Below are 20,505 nucleotides of genomic sequence, written 5' to 3'. Positions count from 1 at the left end.
TTACACACTGCTTCATGATTGGCTGTGAGAGAATAGGTAATCTTCTGTGCTTCCCTTGTTTGGCTATCTGCATGCTGCCTTGAAGAGGGGTTTGGAAAAGGGTGGGGCGAAGCTCAACCCGAGAACAGAGTATGCACTCTCTGTGACTCCGGAATGAGTCAGGATGAACGGTTTAATTTGGGCCAGAAGAGGAATGGGAAAAGCCGGGTTTGTTTTGCGTTGAAACAGCATTGAGCTTCCAAGGAATGAGGTAACATGCATACTGAAAAATTTGATCCTGGCTGAAACACAGAAGAAAGGAGGGTAAAACTACCGTGCATAAATGATCACAGACAAACCTTCACCTCTGGAAGCAGATGCACAGAGAGCTGAGCTTGTGAGGAAGATCTTAGTTGGTGAACTGGATGTTATAGGAGAAGGTGGCCCATAAAATAACCTAGGGCCTTGAAGATAAGAACCAGCGTTATCAATTGTGTCCAGAAACAGATGGGAACACACTGCACATTTTTTCAGTGCTAGGTATATACAGTCTTTGTATCTAGCAGCTGTCAGTAACTTGGCTGCAACATTTTGAACCCCCACATGAGAGGCGGATGCTAATCTGGTGAACTGGATTTGTTTCCCCACTCCTTTTTTTAATTTTATTTATTTATTTATTTATTTGGGAACAAAGTACATTAACTGTAATTTTGAAAAGAAAAGTTCCAAAGCTGGGTCAAGTCAGTAGAGATACAGATCCTAATTTGCTTTCCTGTTTCATGCGTTCAGTTACTATGTAGCCTGAAATCAAATGTTTTGGTTATTTAATCATGTGTCTCTCATGGCCAAGCCCATTTACACAGACGAAAATCCCACTGGGTTGAACGTGGCTTACATCCAAGTAAGGATGCATAAAACTGAAGCCTTCGGGTATTGACTGAAATTAATTTCCCAAAATCTCTTATAACTGCTCTGAAGCCAGCTGGGTGACCTTGGGCAAGTAACAGCTCTTTTAGAGCTCTCTCAACCCTGCCTACCTCACAGGGTGCTTGTTGTGGGGAGGGAAAGGAAGGTGATTGTAAGCCAGTTTGACTCTCCCTTAAGTAGTAGAGAAAATCGGCGTATAAAAACCAACTCTTCAACTGGAGTTGTACTTTAGTGGGGTGCCTTTTTATTCACACCTACTCTTTTCACAGAATCTGGAATTGCAGATGACTGTGATGACTATGAATACATTCCCAAGTTGTTGCGGAGTTGTGATACTCTCAAAAGAACGCAAAATTGTTCAAGAGGGTAAGTGACACCTAAATATATTTTAGTATCCGTTTGATGCTTTCCTTTGTAGGGGAGGAGGAATTTTAAGTAGTGCGTCTGTAAAGGCAGGTGGATAGAAGCAGTATGTTGAGGAAGGTTCAAGCCAGGTTCTCCAAGAATAAAAGCACTCAACTCATACTAAGCATGTTTAAAAGTCTTACAGTGGGAGTGTTTAAAAAACAGGGAAGGTAGTAGGGTGAGCATGTAGAGCGGTAGAGAAGAAACTTGCTTCATGATGAAAATGTCATGGAACCATGTTAAGTACTCAGCATCCTGTAAGGTCATGTCAAGAAGCTGGCTGAAAAAAAGTATGCTATTAAATATTTCAAAGAAAGATAATTAACTAGTTAAGTATATGGTGACGGTGGTAAGAGAGGTATATGCAGCCAAATGGAAAGCAGGGCAATACCCAGATTTAGATGAATGGATTAACAAATTAACAGAATACACAACTATGGCAAAATTGACATATTTTATACATAATAGACCAATCACCGAATTTGGGGGAAATGGAACGTTTATTTTAAATATATAGCTAGAAATCTAGAACATAACTGAATCAAATTTAGATAAAACAAAAGAGCTTTAGGTAATAAGCAAGTAATAAATGTGCTCACTAATATGGAATAATATCAGTTCAATCCTAAAGAGTTACTCCAGTCTAAGTCCATTCATTTCAGTGGGCTTAGACTGGAGTAACTCTCTTTAGGATTGCACATATGTTCTAAACAGAGAGCAGTGTAATTGACTGAAGTTGACAATAGAATTGCAATTCTGAATGGCAAGCTTCATATATACTGTTATATAGAGTTTATGTTTTAATGTGGTTGTTTGTTAAAATAAAATAAAATTGTAAAAAAAAAGGCTGGCTGAGATATGATTTAATAGAGGTTCCATTACAACCTCTTGGACCATATAGGGAACCTCCACATTCAGAGGCAGTAAACCTCTGAATTCCAGGAGGCAACATCAGGGAAGGGCTCTGCCTCTATGTGCTGTTGTTGAGCAACTAGTTGGGAACTGTGTGAGATGACAGGATGCTGGACTAGTCAGAACACTGGTGTAATCTAGCAGGACTCTTCTTATGACCTTGAGGAGGACATTGTCGTCATGTCATATGGCTGTCTATGGAAAGAGGTGTTGTCTCTGAATTTGGCCTTCAGCTTCAGTAGAGTTTTCTTAATTTTTACCAGGAGTTATTAATGAAGAAGTAGAAAATCAGTGTGAGGATAGGATGTGCTTGTTTTGGGGAGTGTGGCGTTCTTAACATGCCAATATTGAAATGAATGCCTTGGTATGCCAACTGCAATTTTTCTTGATATCTGAATGCTGTTCACGTTTGTCCAAGGTGGCTTGGTATCTTCCCTCTGTGACTATAATGCTGCTTCTCCTTATGTGGAATTTCTTCATGGCAGCTAGAGGTTGGTTTCAAAGCAGGAAATGGAGATGATCAAGCTGATAGCCAAATAGTCATCATCCTTACTGTATCACACAATCCAACATCCTGTTTCCCAAAGTGGGAATCGAGATACTCCCACAAAGTCAGCCTTTCACTGCTGTTGCATTCCAGCAACTGGTGTTAGTGGCTTATTGCTCAATTATTAACATTTTTTTTCAAACACATGGCTTGGGGCTATTGAAGAGCTGCCTTACTTAGATGGAAGAATTAGTTTTACTTTGTCATCATATCAAAATGGCTGTTGCTGTTCTGTATACAATCATACGGATCTACGGTAGCCAAAATTGCAATCACTGAGCAACAAGGATCCTGGAATCAAAAGGCATATAGTATCTACTTTTGTTCTGACTGCAGCTAGAATTTGAGCTAAATTAGTTGAGGCTCTGGGGCTGTGATTTTAAAATTTGTTCTAGTAGTAATAGATCTAAAACTATTAGCTTTGATGTTCTGCTGTGTGTTTGCTTCCGGTACTCCTTGTATATGATACACAATGGATTTTTCTCTTGTATGACCTAGATAGCCTGGGCTAGCCTGATCTTGTCACATTTCAGAAGCTAAGCAGGGTCGGCCCTGGTCAGTATTTGAATGGGAGACCACCAAGGAACATCAGGGTTGCTACGCGGAGGCAGGCAATGGTAAACAACCTCTGTACGTCTCTTGCCTTGAAAACCCTACAAGGTCACCATAAGTTGGCTGCGAGGAAAAATGGATATGAAATGCCATGGCTGTTCGCCAATGCATGGTTAATGTATGAGGTGTTAAGGGGAAATGGCTTATTCTGAAGAGAGAAAAAAAGATCCCAAGTGGAAGTGTTCGTAGCTTTTGCATTTTGAAAGCATCTGAACAAAGGTTGTATTAAAAATTATTACTACAGCTCTTCTAGTATATGTTTCTTGAATACCTTCTTTTCATTTCTAGGGTTTCCAAACAGCTCAACTATAGTGAGGGGAGAGGGAGAGATACTTATGTGGAAGAACTTCTATACAAAAATTGCCGAAGATCATTTTCAGAAGGGAGTGGAGATGAAATGTCGTGATGATCTAAAGGAGAGAGATATTGGAGCTACAGCTTCCCATTTGGGAACACACTTCTGGAACCCAGTTTGCTTTTACAAACCCAAGAGACCATGTTCTTGAAGATGTATCAAGTCTGAGGGGTGTTGCCTAAAGGAAACAAATGTCATTTTTTAAGGAATTTGTTTCTGACTATCTGATTGGCTGATATCTGATATCAAAATTTATTCTTAATGCACATTTAACACCTTGTTTAATGTATGTATATACTGCTCTGTGAGTTTCTGCTTTGGGAATAAGCATTACCCGTTGTTGAAAATAAATGATAAAAATAAACCTAAATCGCTTAGGAAACTTGGTCTTAATGTCTTAAATGCACATGTCTCGTGCTTGACACTTTTATATTTTATTGTGTAATAAACCTTCATCTATGGCTATGTTCTGGAAGCTATTCAATTATTTGCAACATTTGACCAGATTATGAGTAATATTTGTCAATAAGTAAATCTTAGAAGTCTGCCTATTTGGTTGTGTGCTCTCATTAATTAACCAGACTGACAAACTCACCATATCTGTCTACGAGGGGGGAAAGCCAGGTAAAATCAGAAAACAATGCAAAAAGACTCAAGAAGTTTAAGTCCAACTGTGTGGGGATGGAAGAATCTCAAATAGGGTGGATGGCAAAATAGTAGCAACAATTCAATGGGAAAGGCAAAGCAGTACAACGGAAAAATAGTCATATGGCCATGTTCCTTGTAAGGGCAATCCCTTGATGATATAACTGCAAATTCTAAACTGTTTTTCAAACTTCTAGCAAGATTAAGATATCAATAAAATGCCTAAAAGGTGGAACTCAAGCCATGCTAGTTTGGCTTTAAAGAGCTGTATTCAAACAAACAAAAACTACATGGCATTTAATATTGGGTAGTATCTAATGTCAGGCTTCTAATTACGGTTATTTACCTAGGGAGCTTCTAGAGATAGTTCAAAGGGTGTCTCTACTAAAAACTGAGACGACTCTGGTTAGGAGACACAATATTCTATTGCCTATTTGGATTTTAACTAAACAAATCAATGTTCATGTTATCAATTCTAATAAGTAAACATGAGGACTTGCAATTGTATAAAAATATGTATATATGAACAAAAATACATGCATATATGGACATTTCCCATTTTTAATGACATTTTGATTCTGGTGTTTCTGTAATCCATTGTTGATTATTATGGTAGACAATCAAGACTGGCATTGGTTTCAACTAAGTATTGTCAGCTTTGCTTGCTTATTAGCAGTTAAGTGTGGATTTGTACCTTCAAAAATTTGTTAAATGTGTTCTAAGCTTCCTGGTTTGTTAACAGGTGAACTTAATTTGGATATGAACTGGAAGGGAAAGCCATAAGGATTTTCTCAAACTGGGCATAGGGAAGACAGCTGGCATATGTGGAAAGGCTGTCTGGAAGTCTTATCTGTTTGTAAACACCACTGACCATATTATTTAAAAAGTGCTTTAAACTTTGTACACTCTGTCTTCCTTGTCTGCCTCAATTTTGTTACCCTATTTACTAATTTTTTTTACAGAGAAAACAGCAAACGAGTTTACCACTATAACCTGGTTGTCTCAACTAATAACTTGATGTAAAATCTAGAACTAGCAGCCTGTCAATATGAGGCGTTAACACGGCCTGCTTTCTCTTTGCAGTGCATAGCATCCAGTGTAAAAGTAGGGGGCCAGAAGGGGGCACCCCTTCTGTAGTATGTGAACAATGTACAGATTATGCCTTTAAGTATTTCAGAGGCAATGATTATAACACTGCGAGAATTTTAGCAGCTCTATTGCCTACAAGCAATAAACAAACAGAATGACAGACAAAAGGTTACCCATGTCCCTCGCTCTGCACAGATCCCAAGATACAGCTGTAGGTGGGCGCCAACACATACAGCTTGGTCTGGAACGGAAAGCAAGAAGCCAGGCAAGCGGGGGTGGGAGGTGGGGAAGAAAGTAGGGGGCCCCCTTTATAGAAAAGCAATTGTGTGTGTGTGTGTCTTACAGCCTAGCAACTTGGAAGAGAACTCTCCCAGCTCTTTTCCTCTCCATTAACCCCTTCCACCCCAGTGCTGTCATAGGACAATCTATATGAAAGTGAAGCATGTGGTCCACCCCTATCTCCTTGTGTTACAAAAGTCTTCTGCGAGTTTTCCACTACAAGCACTCATTTCGATAAATGCTAGGGAGCTAGTTAGTGTTGGCACTGATAGCAGGGGTATCAGTATGACTGCATTGCGTTTGTAAACATAAAAATTGCCTTGCAGGTAAATAGTGAACTGCCCTCGCTGTCTCAAACTTGTACTTGACTTCCAAATCATGGAAGTCTGAGTAATGGTCTAAGTCCTAGTATTACAGCAGTATACAGTATAGTCTTGTCCTGAACCTTTTAAGAAGGAACAGTTGGTGGTATGCACATTTGACACAGTAAAAGAAGCCAGGTGGCATGGTAGATGGATACTAGCCTAGCATATGTGTGCTGCTACAGATCAAGTATTAATTAACAATTAAAGGCTTTAATTTCCTTTATTATTACATAAGGGTTATTTTCAACAATTTTGACCCTACATGTTTGGGGTTTTTTTGGGAAAGTTAAAGTGTTATCTATAAATAAAAAGACCTGGTATGTAAAAAAGCTAGTGGAATTTGTCTGGAGCCATGCCCACATCTATCATAATTAAATCCCAGAAAACAAACAGCGGCAGTTTTCACAACCCTAAGATAATTAACCATTTTCAACAGCCCAGAGTGAAATGATGAGTTCTGTAGAACTCGCTATTCCAAACATATTGATTTAATCTGGGCTAAATACTGAGCTAAAGAAATGTTATGAAAGCGCTAAAATGCAGATTTCACTGTTAAAGATGCTATGGTTTTCCTCTTGGCTGTTTTTCTGATCACCAGCAGTATTTAGCCTGCCAAATGTTCAAAATTGTGTGGCATGAAATAAACTGTTTTAAAAGTGTACTTATGTCCCCTTTTCCCTGTCACCCTGCAAAAGACCCTTCAGTAGTTTCCCTACTCTTTCTATAACTTATCTTTTCCCTCTGACCCACAATAGGTGGAAATAATCCTTTCAAGGAAACCACAGGAACCACATCACACCAGCTCTTGTGGGGGCTGTGTTGGTAACTTGAAGATGGATTCATCACATGAGTAACTTTAAAAGCAGTGAAGTAGCCCAGCGGCTCCAGCTTCCTTCTTTGGGTAGATTCTTGGTGCTTTTTATAACCTGTGCAGTGCAGTTTCCATCTCTTGATCATTGGGTCGTCTGCCAGCCAGAAGAAACAGAAACACCATCTTGAGTAGTCAGATGATAAGGTTACGCCATGCATTTCTTGTCATGCTTGCATGGGATGTAACATGTCATCAGTCTGTCCTATGTAGTTCTTGTTAGAAAAATTAGGGCCATACATCAGTAGTAGACCATGTGTTGTTTTTTCCCTTTGAAGGCTGCATTGGATTTAATCATTGGGATTGCAGGTTCAGGAGTGGGGAAGCTTCTGCCTGGGACTTGAGATATCTAAAAATATGTGACTAGATATCATATCCTGGTTACTGCCACAACCACGTGACAAAGGCAATCTAAGTACTGGCCCTATTGTACTTAGCAATAGTGGATTTACCCATTTGTTACATTTATATACTATAATCAGATTTAAGACCTACTTGTCATATAACTGCTTAAGCTCTCTAGATGTGTATGGTTTTAAAGAAAGAAATAGCAATGGGTGTCCAAAGAAAGAGATTTAGGCGATTAGGACTGCAGTGGAGTCATCGTTCACCAATGCAAAACAATCAGCTGGAACAAAATGAAACTAGTGTTACTCATCACACTTAATACAGTACTATGTTTCCTATAAAAATCCTCCTCCAGGAGTGAGCGACTCATAAGTAAGTCCTGCTTAAGAAGCGGTACCTCTGCCCCTTTCCACAAGATGTTACTAGAGAACAATTTGAAACTGATCTCTAAAATGTACAATCTACTTTTAACATTATACTGTGAGCAGGAGACAATTAAACCAACTATGATTGACTGGGCTCAAAATATGGGACATTATATAGCTTTAAATAAATGGGAAAGACTTTGGTCAAAAGATTTAAAAGGAATAAATGCGCAATCAATTCGAGAAAACATTTATAAAATGATGTATAGATGGCATTTAACGCCTAAGAAGATTGCAAAGATATACAAAGTGATATCCCCTAAATGTTGGAAATGTAATGAGGAAATTGGTTCCTTTTACCATATGTGGTGGACTTGTGATAAAGCTAAAGATTTTTGGGATATGATCTACAATGAATTGAGACTAATAGTACAAAAAAATATACCCAAAACACCAGAAATGATGCTACTAAGTATGATACCTGATGATTTGCTAACACAAAGAACTTTTTTGATTTATGCTACAACAGCTGCGAGACTGCTATATGCAGCAAAATGGAAAGGGGCAGAAATTCCCGGGAAAAAAGACTGGATTGGGAAAATGTTTGAATTGGTGGAAATGGCAAAACTTACAGCCATTTTAAACGAAAAAGACAATGTTCGATTTTTAGGGGAATGGGAGGATTGGATGAAATATTGTGAATATGAATTGAAACTGGGGAAAATGGAAGAATACTTATTAATTTGATCTAGAAGATACAATTAATATTAAGATTTATAATCATTTATATAAATAGAAGATGTTTTATGAAAGTTAAATGAGTTTATGAATAGTTAAGATCAAACCAATTACGATGGGATGAATATTTTATTAAGAGGCGGACAGAGGTGATGGGGAAGTCATAAATTTTCCTTTAATTGTTTTTTTTGTTATGAATTTAAGAAATTATAACAACATTGAGTTAGAATTTTGAATTTCATATTACCTTTATTGTTGTTTATTATCATGGAAAATTTGTATTATAAAAACCAATAAAATTATTATATAAAAAAAAAAAGAAGCGGTACCTCTGCAACTTTCCATATATAAATTACTGTGGGTTTCAGAACATTTTCAGACCAATAGCCTGTTACTGGAGTCACTTAGCAGCTAAGCCTTTATCTCACACACAGGTTGCTCCCTCCTTTGACTCAGCCAGATTGGTCATGCTGGTCCATGCAAGAATAATCCCTGAGGTCAAGCTATTCCCTCATGTTCTATACAGTATTTGGATCAATTTGGAAACTTCACTTGACACAAAATGCGGCTACTACTACCTAGAGCAAAGTGCAATGTACATATTGTTTTGATTTGTGTTTTATTGGCTGCCAGTTTGTATCCAAGTTCAGTTCATGGTGATGGTTGTGTTACCGATAAAGCCCTTCGTGGGCTGGAAGCCATATATCTACAGAGCTGGTTCTGCTAGTAACTTTTTTAGCAGCCACCTCTGCAGGTCGAGGTTTGTTATAGGTCTCATCTTGCAGCCATGTTAGAATAACTTCTGCTGTTCCAAAGCTTTTTAGCAGTAGACCCCGTGTGCTGGAACACCCTTGTTGAAGATAAGGCCTTGTTGAAGACAGTGCCTCCCAATCCCGGTCCAGAAGGATACCATGATTAGTGGTATCAAAAGCCACTGAGAGGTCCAGGAGAATTGGATTAGAAGGGATCTCAACAACAGTATTTGGGACCAATAAACAATATAGACTACAATTTAAAATTGTGTAAAGCCTGTAGTAAGCATCCAAATGAGTGTCAATTACTTTTGGTGGTTTATTATTATACTTCATTTGGTGTATTTTTAACACACAATTTAATTCAGAAGCATAAGACATTATACTCCTGGAGTAATGAAATAGACTCTACCAGTACTGCCCTGTAGGAAACTAAACATATGTGGGCATTAAATTTGCTAGCTGTCCAAGTGCTAATTAAATGGACCAAAGCAGTTACATTTAATCTCTAATTATCCTTGAATAGCATGTGGTATTGCTATACATTACGGTGTGGAAAAGCACAGGATGAATTAGTAAAATTTACATGAAAGGTCAGCCAACACTATTAATCTTTCCACTTTTTGCACTGGTAATGGCACAGAACAAGATGTAGAAAGACCCTGTTGATTCCAAGGGAACTCTGCAGTTCTAGCTCAGTTGCTACACCTATGCTAAAAAAAAAAAGAAAAAAAAGTCTGTAGGAAAAGGCACACAGTCTGTCCCCAGGTTCTTATACTTGGGGCCCACTGCTAAAGTAGTGTGGTGAAGGAGTAGGGTTGCCAACCTCCAGGTACTAGCTGGAGATCTCCTGCTATTACAACTGATCTCCAGTCAATAGAGATCAGTTCCCCTGGAGAAAATGGCCACTTTGGCAATTGGACTCTATGGCATTGAAGTCCCTCTCCTCTCCAAACCCCGCCCTCCTCAGGCTCTGCCCCAAAAATCTCCTGCCAGTGGCAAAGGACCTGGCAACTCTACGAAGGAGCAGCACAAGATCACGTCCACCAGCGTGAATCAGTGAATAAGCATCCCATTGCGTCAAGGTCCGGTTGTTGCAAATCTTTCTCTTTGCTTTCCTCTGCTGCAAAAAGAGAGAAATGCTGTCTGCAAACTGCAGGCCCTTGCCTGAACAGTTAACAGCAATTATCAATATAGGCTTGTGTTCCTCCTCCTCCATACTACTTCAGTGCCATACCACACAATGTATAAACCAGGCTTGAAGTCTGGCTGGTATTTTTCATCAAGTTTATTTATGGATGTATATTCTGACTTTCTGATCAATCAGGGCCACTAAGGTGGCTAACATTCAAAAAACAGTATTATAAAAACATCATGAAACCAATAAAAAACAAAAAAAAATAAAACACATGTGTAAAAACAAAAACAACAATTAAAACCAGCAACCAAGGCCATTTCAGTTCTACAAACTGGCCTGAAATCAGATTGGAAATGACCCCGACAAGTCTGCTTCACCAGGGATCCTTGACGTTGTCTGAGTACCACCTGTTCAGTCATCTTGCTCAAGAGCAAGATATTTGAAACTGGTCAGTAATTACTCAAGGCTCTTGAGCCCAGGGTGTGTGTGTAAAGTGCCGTCAAGTTGCAGCCGACTTATGGCGACCCCAGCAAGAGGCTTTCAAAACAAGTGAGAAGCAGAGGTGGTTGTTTCCCATTGCCTTCCTCCTTGGTGGTCTCCTTCCAAGTCTCCTTGGTGGTCTCCTCCCTTCTTAGCCTCCAGGATATGATGAGATGGGGGCATACCATGCTGCTTTCTCTCCCTGAGCCACGGGTAAGTTTCTTTAATACCACAGCCTGTTTCAGGCTGGGACAACCACCCCCTCTCTCTCAAGGAGGCATTAACTACCTCTTGGAACCAAACAGCTAACCTCCCGCACAGATTTAAGCTGCCAGAAAGGGCCTGGGTGAAACAAGCAAGTGGCAGGCAAGTGGCAAGGATCCGGTCCACCGTCTGACAGCTAATGAAGAGTCCCAAGTCATTACAAATGCTAGAGATTTTATCTGCTAGGTGCTGAGCAAAATACCCACATTGTTGTTGTTGGGCTTGTATTGGAACCATTCACATACAGCCAGAATTAGCGCAGAAATATCTAAAGCTTGCCTTTGCACTTGAAGCTAAATGCATCTTTATGCTTGAAACTGACATTCTACTTAGAATGACCTTAGAACCTTTGCTATGTCATAAAATGCTCAAAATGTAAAGCTACCCACCTACCATTCCGCAGACAATCCAAAGGCATCGTTCACTAGCAAACTGTAATCCCAGTTGTCTGCTATTTATTTATACTTAATAAAATGATATATTTCATCAACTACAATGATTTGGCTTAGCCACGTCCCAACTGAAATTTGTCACTTGTAGTGTGGATTAAAGCAAACGAACTTAAGGGATCGTCACTGGCAGGAAGCATCTTCAGAAATGTTGTTTTCGATGCTCAGCTGCTCACTGTTGAGATAAATACAGGTGTCTGAGGGCATGGAGCAGCTTCTGGTAAGCTGGTCTTCATCTGATTCCAATGGAGGATATTTCTTTTTTCGAAGGTTTTTGTGTTTTCTTTTGACACTGTGGTCAAGAGAAGCATAGCACATCTGACGCTCAGCTGTTGGCTGCAAAGAAATATATTTGTATTAATAATCTGGAGTCGGTGGCTTTCATCAAGGGTAAACTCAGAGTGATAAAAATTACTCTGTTGAATAAAATAAAAGAATCACAAAATCATAGAGTTGGAGACCACCAGGGTCATCTAGTCCAACCCCCTGCACAATGCAGGAAATTCACAACTACCTCCCCCCCACACACCTCCAGTGACCCCCTACTCCACCCCAGAAGATGGCAAAAAAAAAAAAGAAAAAACCTCCAGGATCCCTGGCCAATCTAGCCTGGAGGAAAATTGCTTCCTGACCTCAAAGTGGTGATTGGCGCTACCCTGGGCATGCAAGAAAGGGCCACGAGAGCCGAACACTGATGCAAACCTTCTTGCCCTCCCTCTCTTGATCTGCCTAAGGTCATAGAATCAGCATTGCTGGCAGATGGCCATCTAGTGGCTGCTTAAAAACCTTCAGGGAAGGAGAGCCTACCATCTCCCGAGGAAGCCTGTTCCACTGAGGAACTGCTCTAACTATTAGAAAGTTCTTCCTAATGTGTAGCCTAATGTTTAGTCATACTTAGTCACTGCTCACTTCTTCTAGTTACGTGTGACTTAGCTGCACTGTGCCCACTCTGTATAACAGAGCTGAGAATCTGAAATGCTAGGAGATCCATATTTGGATCCTCCCAGACTAATTAACAAAATTAATTGCAGTCATCAGCCAGACCATTGGCCTATTAAGATCAGTATTGTACACTGTGAATGGCAGCAGAATTCCAGGTTCTTGAGCAGAGGTCTTTTAAATCACCTGTTACCTGATCCTTTTTAACTAGAAAAGCTGGGAACTGAACCTGGGATCTGCATGAGAAGCAGATGCTCTACATCCTTGAGAATATGCATGACAGATTCAGACCAAGGCAAGAGGTGATTTAATCCTTTGATACTTGGATGGTTTCACCTAGGGAAAGCTACACATCCCCATCCCACACTTTTACTGGCCATGGAAGGGGGAAAAGGTAGGTAAGACATGTCACATCCCCCCCTTTTTAGGTCTAATAATAGGGAGGGCTCAGTTTTGATGAGTGAAAACATGAAGGATTGAAAGGTTAAACCCCCACATAGTCACAAAGTGGATTGACTGCAGCTCTTCTAAAATGCTGTGAAATATGATCATGTATCTCCCAGGAACTTGTGTAATTTGTTTCTTTATAATCATAAATTTGGGTTGTTTTGTGTCTAAGGAATGTATGCCTGCTTCCATGATAATGGCAAACAATTCCATAGGAATCTGCACTTTTACTCATATTTCTTTACTATGAAAAGTATCTGCTCTTGAAGTAGGAGACAATTTTCCATAGACAAGAATGGAAATCCTTAGGTTGCACACACGTTATTTGCTCCCTAAAATGGAATTACTGTTAAATTGGAATTCTTAAAAGCTTAGGCAAATTTAAGGAATGAAGTCCTTAAAGGACATTTACCGTGAAATTCTGAATGGGGGCCCCTGGGGGTGCATAGGAGCCGGCATGAACCCTATGCTGGCATCTGTGCCACTTGTGCCGTGCAAAGTGGCATGGACGCCAGCATAAGGCAACTTATGGTGGCCCTGGGGAACGATGCAGCACTGCGGCCCTTGGGCATCGGTGCTGATGCGTTCCCAGAAGTGAGTGCCCATGCTGGAGTCGGAGGGGGAGGCTTCCCCAGGGGCAGATCTGCCTTTCTAAGCCCTTTCAGCCCAGGAACGCCCCTTTGCACTGTCATGGAACTATGCCAGCAAAATTGTGAATTTGCCAGCCAGGAAGCCTCTCAGGAAGCAGCACGGCTGCACCACTCCCCGCCATCAATTAACTACCCCCCTTTAGGAATGGGCTGCCCATGTATTCAGTCCATGAAACAAAGTCTCGATTGCTAAAATGTCATTAATTTCAATGGCACTTAGATGGGTTTAGTCTAGAGCAGTGGTTCCCAAACTGTGCTCCACGGAGCACTTGGTGCTCCGCGAAACATCTCCTAGTGCTCCATGAAGAGATTGGAAAAAATATACTACTGTCATTCGGTTTAGTATATAGGCGCTAGATGAAAATTAGTGCTCCGTTACAAATTTCTCTTCTGAAAAGTGCTCCGTGACTCAAAAGGTTTGAGAACCGCTGGTCTAGAGTATCCTGTGCACAGGAGGTTCATCTTCCCATTCCATTCTTGTTTTCTTCATACTCAATTTTAGATTTTCTCTAACTTACTACCTGACTAATCTAGCTCCAAAGCAGTATGCTTTAAGTTTTTGGCATTTAAATATACACAAGCAACTCTGATTCAAAATGTCCAAGCGTGAAAAGCAAAGCTCTGTTGTATCAACAGTAATACCTGTACATCATTGTTGGGTGTCTGAGAATGGGCGTTCATTTGTTCATAATAACTTTCATCTAGAGATCAAAAATTTAAAAAAGTGAGTGATGTTGTAAGTGATTAAAAGTCCTGAACTAAACAGTTTATTCAAACTTATTCGGCATGGCAGTGATACAATAAGTGATACAATAGACACATCGGTTAGGGCCCTGTACAAATATTATGATGGAACATGCTCAGTGCTCCATATGTTGAAGTCAAAACGTTAAAAATACATACAAGACAACTGTGCTCCTTACAACCTTCTGTCCCCTTTTGAAAGCAAGATGCAAATAAGACAATGTTTATTTATTTAAAACATTTGTTAACCACCTTTCTTCCTTATGGAGTTCAAGGCAGCTTACAATATAAATAAAATACAGTAAAATAAAATAAAATACAAAAAACATAAAAATACAAAAAACATAAAATAGAGTACATAAAAATACATAAAACCATAATTTCAAATCACATTTTAGGACTGCGAAATATTTCCAATGCCCTCTATAAGGAATGGATTTGTTTATTATAATAAATGCAAATTCTTAAGAACAACTTACTTAGAATATCTTGTTGACGGTGATTGAGGTTGTCATAAACAGGACATTCTTCAGTATAAAACTCTTCATGGCTATGAAAGAAAGTTTAAAAGCTGTTATTTATATAGGGAGCTTATCATGTTTACAACACAATCCTAAACCAAGTTACACTCTTCAAACCTTGTTTACTTCAATGGACTCAAAAGAGTACAACTCTGTTTAGGATTGTACTGTTAGTCTACTCATCAGTAAAAATATTTTGATTGAATAAAGCAGCACTTCTTAAAAGATTAAAAAATATATATTTAGGTTGTGCCACAGTTGTAGTAGAATCCTAAGCAGAGTTCCACTATCTGAAGCCCATTGACATCAATGGAAGGGTGCAATTCTGCTTCTGATTGTTTACCAAAGTAATTTCTTCATAGATGGTGCTTGCTGTAGTACCTGGGGAAATCATCTGAAAGGAGAAAAAATCTTCTGCTTTTACAAATATTATTTTGTTCATAGCAAACTATTCTGATTTAGTAAACTACTTTGCCCACTGTTTTGTTGCTGAGAGTCTGTGGACCATCAAGCACAGTGCAGGTGACAGAGTGGGGAGACTGTAGTGGGAGGGAGAATTGACAGAAAATCATGCCCCCTCCCCAAGAAAAGCTAAATGCTCTTAAGCCGGCAGAACTCGATATAGGTTGATTACAATTCATCAACAAAGATTTCCTTAATTGAGGTACAGCCCTGGAAAATGCTAACCATGTTTTTAGAACATTATTAGTCATATATCATTGGTGGCTTATTTTTCTTCCACCTTCATGTTTATGAATTTTAAAACTAAGATTTATCTTACAGAGTAAGTAACAGCCAGTAGCAGTTTAGAAACTATGATAATGTTTGCCCTACCTTGGACTGTATTCTGGAACATCTTTGTATGTTTTACCTGTAAAAATATGAACAGTTCAGAAACACTGAAAACAAGAAGGTATTTTTTTTAAGCTTTGTGTGATTTATTGTTAACTTTTCCCCCCCACAGTGTTACAAGATGTTGTCTTGAATTGCTAGGGTTGCCAGCTTCGGGTTGGAAAATACCTGGAGATTTTGGGGGGTACAACCGGAAGAAGGTGGGGTTTGGGGAGGGGAGGGACTTCAATGGGGTATAATGACATAGAGTCTACATTCCAAAGTGGCCATTTTCTCCAGGTGATCGGATTTCTGTCACCTGGAGATCAGCTGTAATAGTGGGAGATCTCCTGCCACCACCTGGAGGTTTATCTAACCCAACGGTCTGATGTGGTAATCATGGAAAGCAGTGGGCTATATTAGAATTAAGCTTCGAAAATATATGATTGAGCAGGAGAAAGCTATGTAAATCTTTAAGCCTTTCTTTGGTGTAGCATAGTGGCTGTGATTCTGAGGTACAAATCAGGCAATTAAAAGATCTCAGGATCACATGTGAGAGACACTGCCTTTTAATTGCCTGATTGAACATGGTGCATGCAAAGGGTGTGCTATATGTCCCTTGCCTTATATCACTAACATATCGGGTATATGCTGCGGTATACTATTCAAACTTTTAACAGATGCATTTTAAAAACAATAACATTTTAATACTCTGAGCTGTTTTGAGTGCTGTATAATATAGCAAGATTGAAATACTCTGAATAAAAGTAACTCAATTTATCTTTGCTTGTATCTATTCATTAACGCTGACAGAAAGTGCTGGAGAATTATTGTAAGTTTATCCTCGAGTGAAACTGATGCTTAGAATGATACATGTTTTAGATATTATAATAAATCACTGAAGTTACTATTCCATTAGAAAAATACAATTTTACAAAAATCCAGTTAAGGATAATGTGACATGTGCTCTGCAAGCTCATTTTATGTCGTTATCTAACAATCACACTCAAAGATCAAACACGCCGTCTCTCTTACCTCGTTTCTTTACTTGCATGTAGTATGAAATATTTTTCACCAAGGAAATAATCATAACGGCCGTTATGAAACCAAAACCTACCCAGACATAGGTACACTCTGAATTTTCCATTTCTGTAACGGAAAATTAGCATTTTTATTCCAAAGACTTCAGTTCAGTGCACATTTAAGCATGAAATCATCAGGCTTTGTGTGTGCTAAGTGCTATCCAGTTACTTCCGACTTACGGCAACCCTATGAATTTCATCAGGCTTTACTGAACCTAACAGTGTGCTGGATTGCGTTCTTAGCCCCTTAACCAGGGCCAGCCATGTATTTTGCCAGCAACTAATAGTTTCAGATGTAAATAGCCTTTCCAATTCCCATCAAAATGCCTGCCCGTAAGATTCAATAGGATCTAGATGACCGTTGGGATGCTGATATGCAACCTGATCTGGTACCCATCCACATCACCTACACAATGAACCCCACAGATGGATTATGCTGTACAGAGGCAAAAGTGAGTACCATATACCCAAGAGTGGAAGCCAGTCTTTCTTGCCAAATGAGGCTGCCGTATCCTCAGTTTGTTGATTAAAAGAAAGAAAGAAGGAAAACGAGTAACTTCAACCTTAACTACAGAAACAAAGGCTACAATCCTAAAAACACTTACCTGGGAATAAGCCCTTTACACAAAAAGGGACTTACTTCTGAGCAAATATGTTTAGGATTTTGCTGCAGGTCAATAAGCCCAAGTGTCTGTGAGGGAAATTGTATCTAAACTGTTAGCATCAGAAACCTATAACTCGAGCAGGAAGAGGCATTTTCCATTTAAGAGTCTTTTACACCTTTATGAGACCTTAAATAATAATGTCCTTTAGTTACCCCTTTCCATCTTTAGCCATCGTGCCACACCTACAGATAAGACAGCTAACATTTTTCAAGAACATTTAAAATACAAAGATGGAACTGGATAGTATGTGAAGTTCCACAATAATTGTAAAGGGCTTTTTTGTTTTTGTACAGACAGCAGCATCTGGGGCTGTGATTTCCAGGGAGAAAACAGTAGGGGCTGTGGCTCAGTGGTAGAGCCTCTGCTTGGCATGCAGAAGGTCCCAGGTTCAATCTCTGGCATCTCCAGTAAAGGAACCAGGCAAGTAGGTGATATGAAAGACCTCAGCCTGAGACCCTGGAGAGCCGCTGCTTGTCTGAGTAGACAATACTGACTTTGATGGACCAAAGGTCTGATTTAGGGCTGTTGAAAAAAAAAATTCAATAAAATTCAGATTCGGCAAAATTTGGCCTGTTTTTATTTGGGAAATGCCGAAGTCCGAACTTCCCCGATTCGGATCCTTGGAATTCGGCACCAAGTTCGGAGTTCGTGAATAAATTCGGCCGTTTAAAGCCATTAAAAACACATTTGCGCCTTTCCGCGGCTCCGGGGGGGGGCATGTTTGGAGGTAGAGGTCCCAAACTTTCAGTGTAGCTTGAGGGGACCCTTCTTGAAAGAACCCCAAAGTTTTGTGAAGATTGGGTCAGGGGGTCCGGAGCTATGGGGCCCAGAAGGGTTCCCCCCCTCCGCCCATCGGAATGAATAGAAATAGAATATACCGTTTGGACTCGGAGTTTGCTAAACCATGCAAAGCAACACATGACGCGACCTTGGGAGCTTGCAAACCATGGAAAGGGACAGAGGTGCGCCAGCTATGCATAAGGAGCAGGTGGGGTGGAATTTCCCCTTTTGCATCGGACTCGGGAGTCGGGACCGGGCAAATGCATTCTTTAATTCACAATTTGAAAACCAGTTTTTAGCAAGCATCAGACCATGCAAAATGGCCCCTGAGTATTTTCTGCCCTGTCATGGTGGAGGGAAGCCCCCCCTTACGCAAACGATCCCTCCAAATGTGAGGAAAGTTGTGCACCCCTCCTCTCTTTCTCTTTTGTATGTTTCCATTCTTTGACTTTCCAAGGTGGGGTTACCTATTCGGCATTCCCCAGGAAAAATTGGGAAGTGGGATGTAGAAACATTCGCGGCTGTACAGCCACCGAGAAGGTGGACCCAGCAGGTTGAAAAGTGGGTGAACCAGAACCAGCGCAGCCAGCCCAGGGCACTCGTCACAGGATCCGAGAACAAATCCAGCAAGAAGAAACTTCTGCTGAATCCAACTCCATTCCTCCGACTAAGTGTCTGGTTTGGGGCTTAACATCCTGCCAGAGTGGGTCCCTGCCCAAAGAACAGGGTCCCGAGATAGCGAGGCTGTTGGAAAAGTGGCAAGGAGCCCCAAGCAGCCTCCTTCCAAGATCAGGGTGCCCCCTCCTTCCCCCAAAATGACCATGCCCTTGGAAATTCAATCTCCAGTCTGTACCTTTAAAACCTCTGCTACCTCTTTAAATGGAAACACTGCATTCTGACACCTGTCAGAACGCCGCAAACATTAAGGTACCCAGCATGCCCCTGGCGTCAAAAGATTTGCATATGTCCAACCCTCTAGGGCAGACCGGGCCGAATTTGCATTTTTGACCAGCTTAGCTCTAACATACCCTTGAAGGCATGCCTGTGTGTAAAGTGATCTAGTTGTGAATATGTGTGTGTGTGTGTGTGTGATTATTTCCTATGCTTCTCTTTATATGCATTTATCATTTTCATGTTTCTATTCTTTAACCTTCATATGAAGGGTTGTTATTGGCCAAACCCCTGGGAAAAATTAGGGTGGGAGATTTCAGCAGGCTTCTGTACAGCCTGTGCAAACATGGGCCGTCAGGACAGTCTTGTGGCATTTGTGCAAAGATGGGACTCGTCTGCCCTGGGACCGCCAAGGTTTCGGACGGTCATCCCACTCCCTTGAACCCATGCCAGTTGGCTGGGTCAGAATGTAGTGAGGAGCTTGTACCAGACACCGGAGCCTTCGGCAGGACCCCTTTGCATAATATGGTTGCCCCCTCATCTCCCCCAAACATCCCGCTGCACAGCAGGTTAAAAAAAACTGTCTCTCTTATCTCTCCTACCTGTCAAATTGCAAAGCCACGCTCTGAGCACCGCCCAGAACACTTGAAGGTACAATTATCCCAGCATGCTAAGGAACTGGCAATTTGCATACACCAGCCTCTCTGTGGCAGAGCCAGGAGACTTAGAAATCAGCTCTGTCTCTTTAAAAATGAGACCCTCCATGCAAACATGCCCGTGTATTTATTTTCTGATGTTTAAGGGTGTTCTATCTTTGTACAAATAAGGGAGAGGTCCCCACATTGGCGGGGAGACCTCAGGTTAAAAGGAAGGGGACCTTGAGCTTGATCCCCCTCTGGAGCACAGGGGTCCGGAGGGAGAAGGGGTTGAGATGGCTGACACATCTCTGGGTGTACCTCCTCCATCTCTTCCTCTTGCACCTCCACCACCCCTCCTCCCATGCCCCCATGGAAGAACTGCTGCTGGGGAGTGAAGAAGCAGGCAAAGTCGACGGGGAGTCCAGCAACTGTGCAAGCTTCTGCACCACCCTCTTTGAAGTGGGGGTGAGCTCCGAGACACCCACTTCCTCCCCAGGGTGCTCCTCCTCCTGCTGCTGCTGCAGGAAAGGCTCCACAGCAGCAGCAGGAGGAGGAGTAGGAGAAGGGACAGCCTGTACAGCAGCAGCGGTTCCCTGCCCAGTGCCAGTAGCACCTGTCATCACCTGTTCAGGGGTGGCAGCTCCAGAGGCCCCCTCAGGAAAGAGGCTCTACTGCTGGATCTTGAAGGGCACCTACGGAGCTGCTCCCAGCGCAGGTCGGGGGCGAGCCAAAGCCCTCCCCCTTCCCTCCGCCCCTCTAGTCTTCTCCTTCACTTTCCCCCCGGAGCCCCTCTTACCTGC

At 41.1% G+C, this 20,505-nt stretch overlaps 1 protein-coding gene across 1 annotated transcript; it reads right to left on the bottom strand.

The window, feature by feature from the left end:
• Nucleotides 1–11,640: 11,640 nt before the first annotated feature.
• Nucleotides 11,641–16,796, bottom strand: LOC130485430 (T-cell receptor-associated transmembrane adapter 1). The gene is made up of 5 exons (XM_056858622.1): nucleotides 16,685–16,796; nucleotides 15,653–15,689; nucleotides 14,777–14,847; nucleotides 14,196–14,254; nucleotides 11,641–11,853 (listed from the first exon to the last, which is right to left on the bottom strand). Exons 1-5 carry the CDS (start codon nucleotides 16,794–16,796, stop codon nucleotides 11,641–11,643), a joined length of 492 nt encoding a protein of 163 aa, XP_056714600.1.
• Between the last annotated feature and the right edge of the window lie 3,709 nt (nucleotides 16,797–20,505).

Source organism: Euleptes europaea, chromosome 12 (assembly GCF_029931775.1).
Source record: "Euleptes europaea isolate rEulEur1 chromosome 12, rEulEur1.hap1, whole genome shotgun sequence".
NCBI classification, from domain to species: Eukaryota; Metazoa; Chordata; class Lepidosauria; order Squamata; family Sphaerodactylidae; genus Euleptes; species Euleptes europaea.
The sequence above is the reverse complement of the archived record's forward strand: the minus strand, read 5'-3'. Positions and strand labels throughout refer to the sequence as shown.

Coding starts and splice junctions, on each gene's coding strand:
- LOC130485430 (XM_056858622.1), bottom strand. CDS start 16,796: ATGGAAAATTCAGAGTGTACCTATGTCTGGGTAGGTTTTGGTTTCATA. Junction 14,848..15,652: donor GTTCCAGAATACAGTCCAAG/GTAGGGCAAACA, acceptor TTTCTTTCATAG/CCATGAAGAGTTTTATACTG. Junction 14,255..14,776: donor CCGTCAACAAGATATTCTAA/GTAAGTTGTTCT, acceptor TTTGATCTCTAG/ATGAAAGTTATTATGAACAA.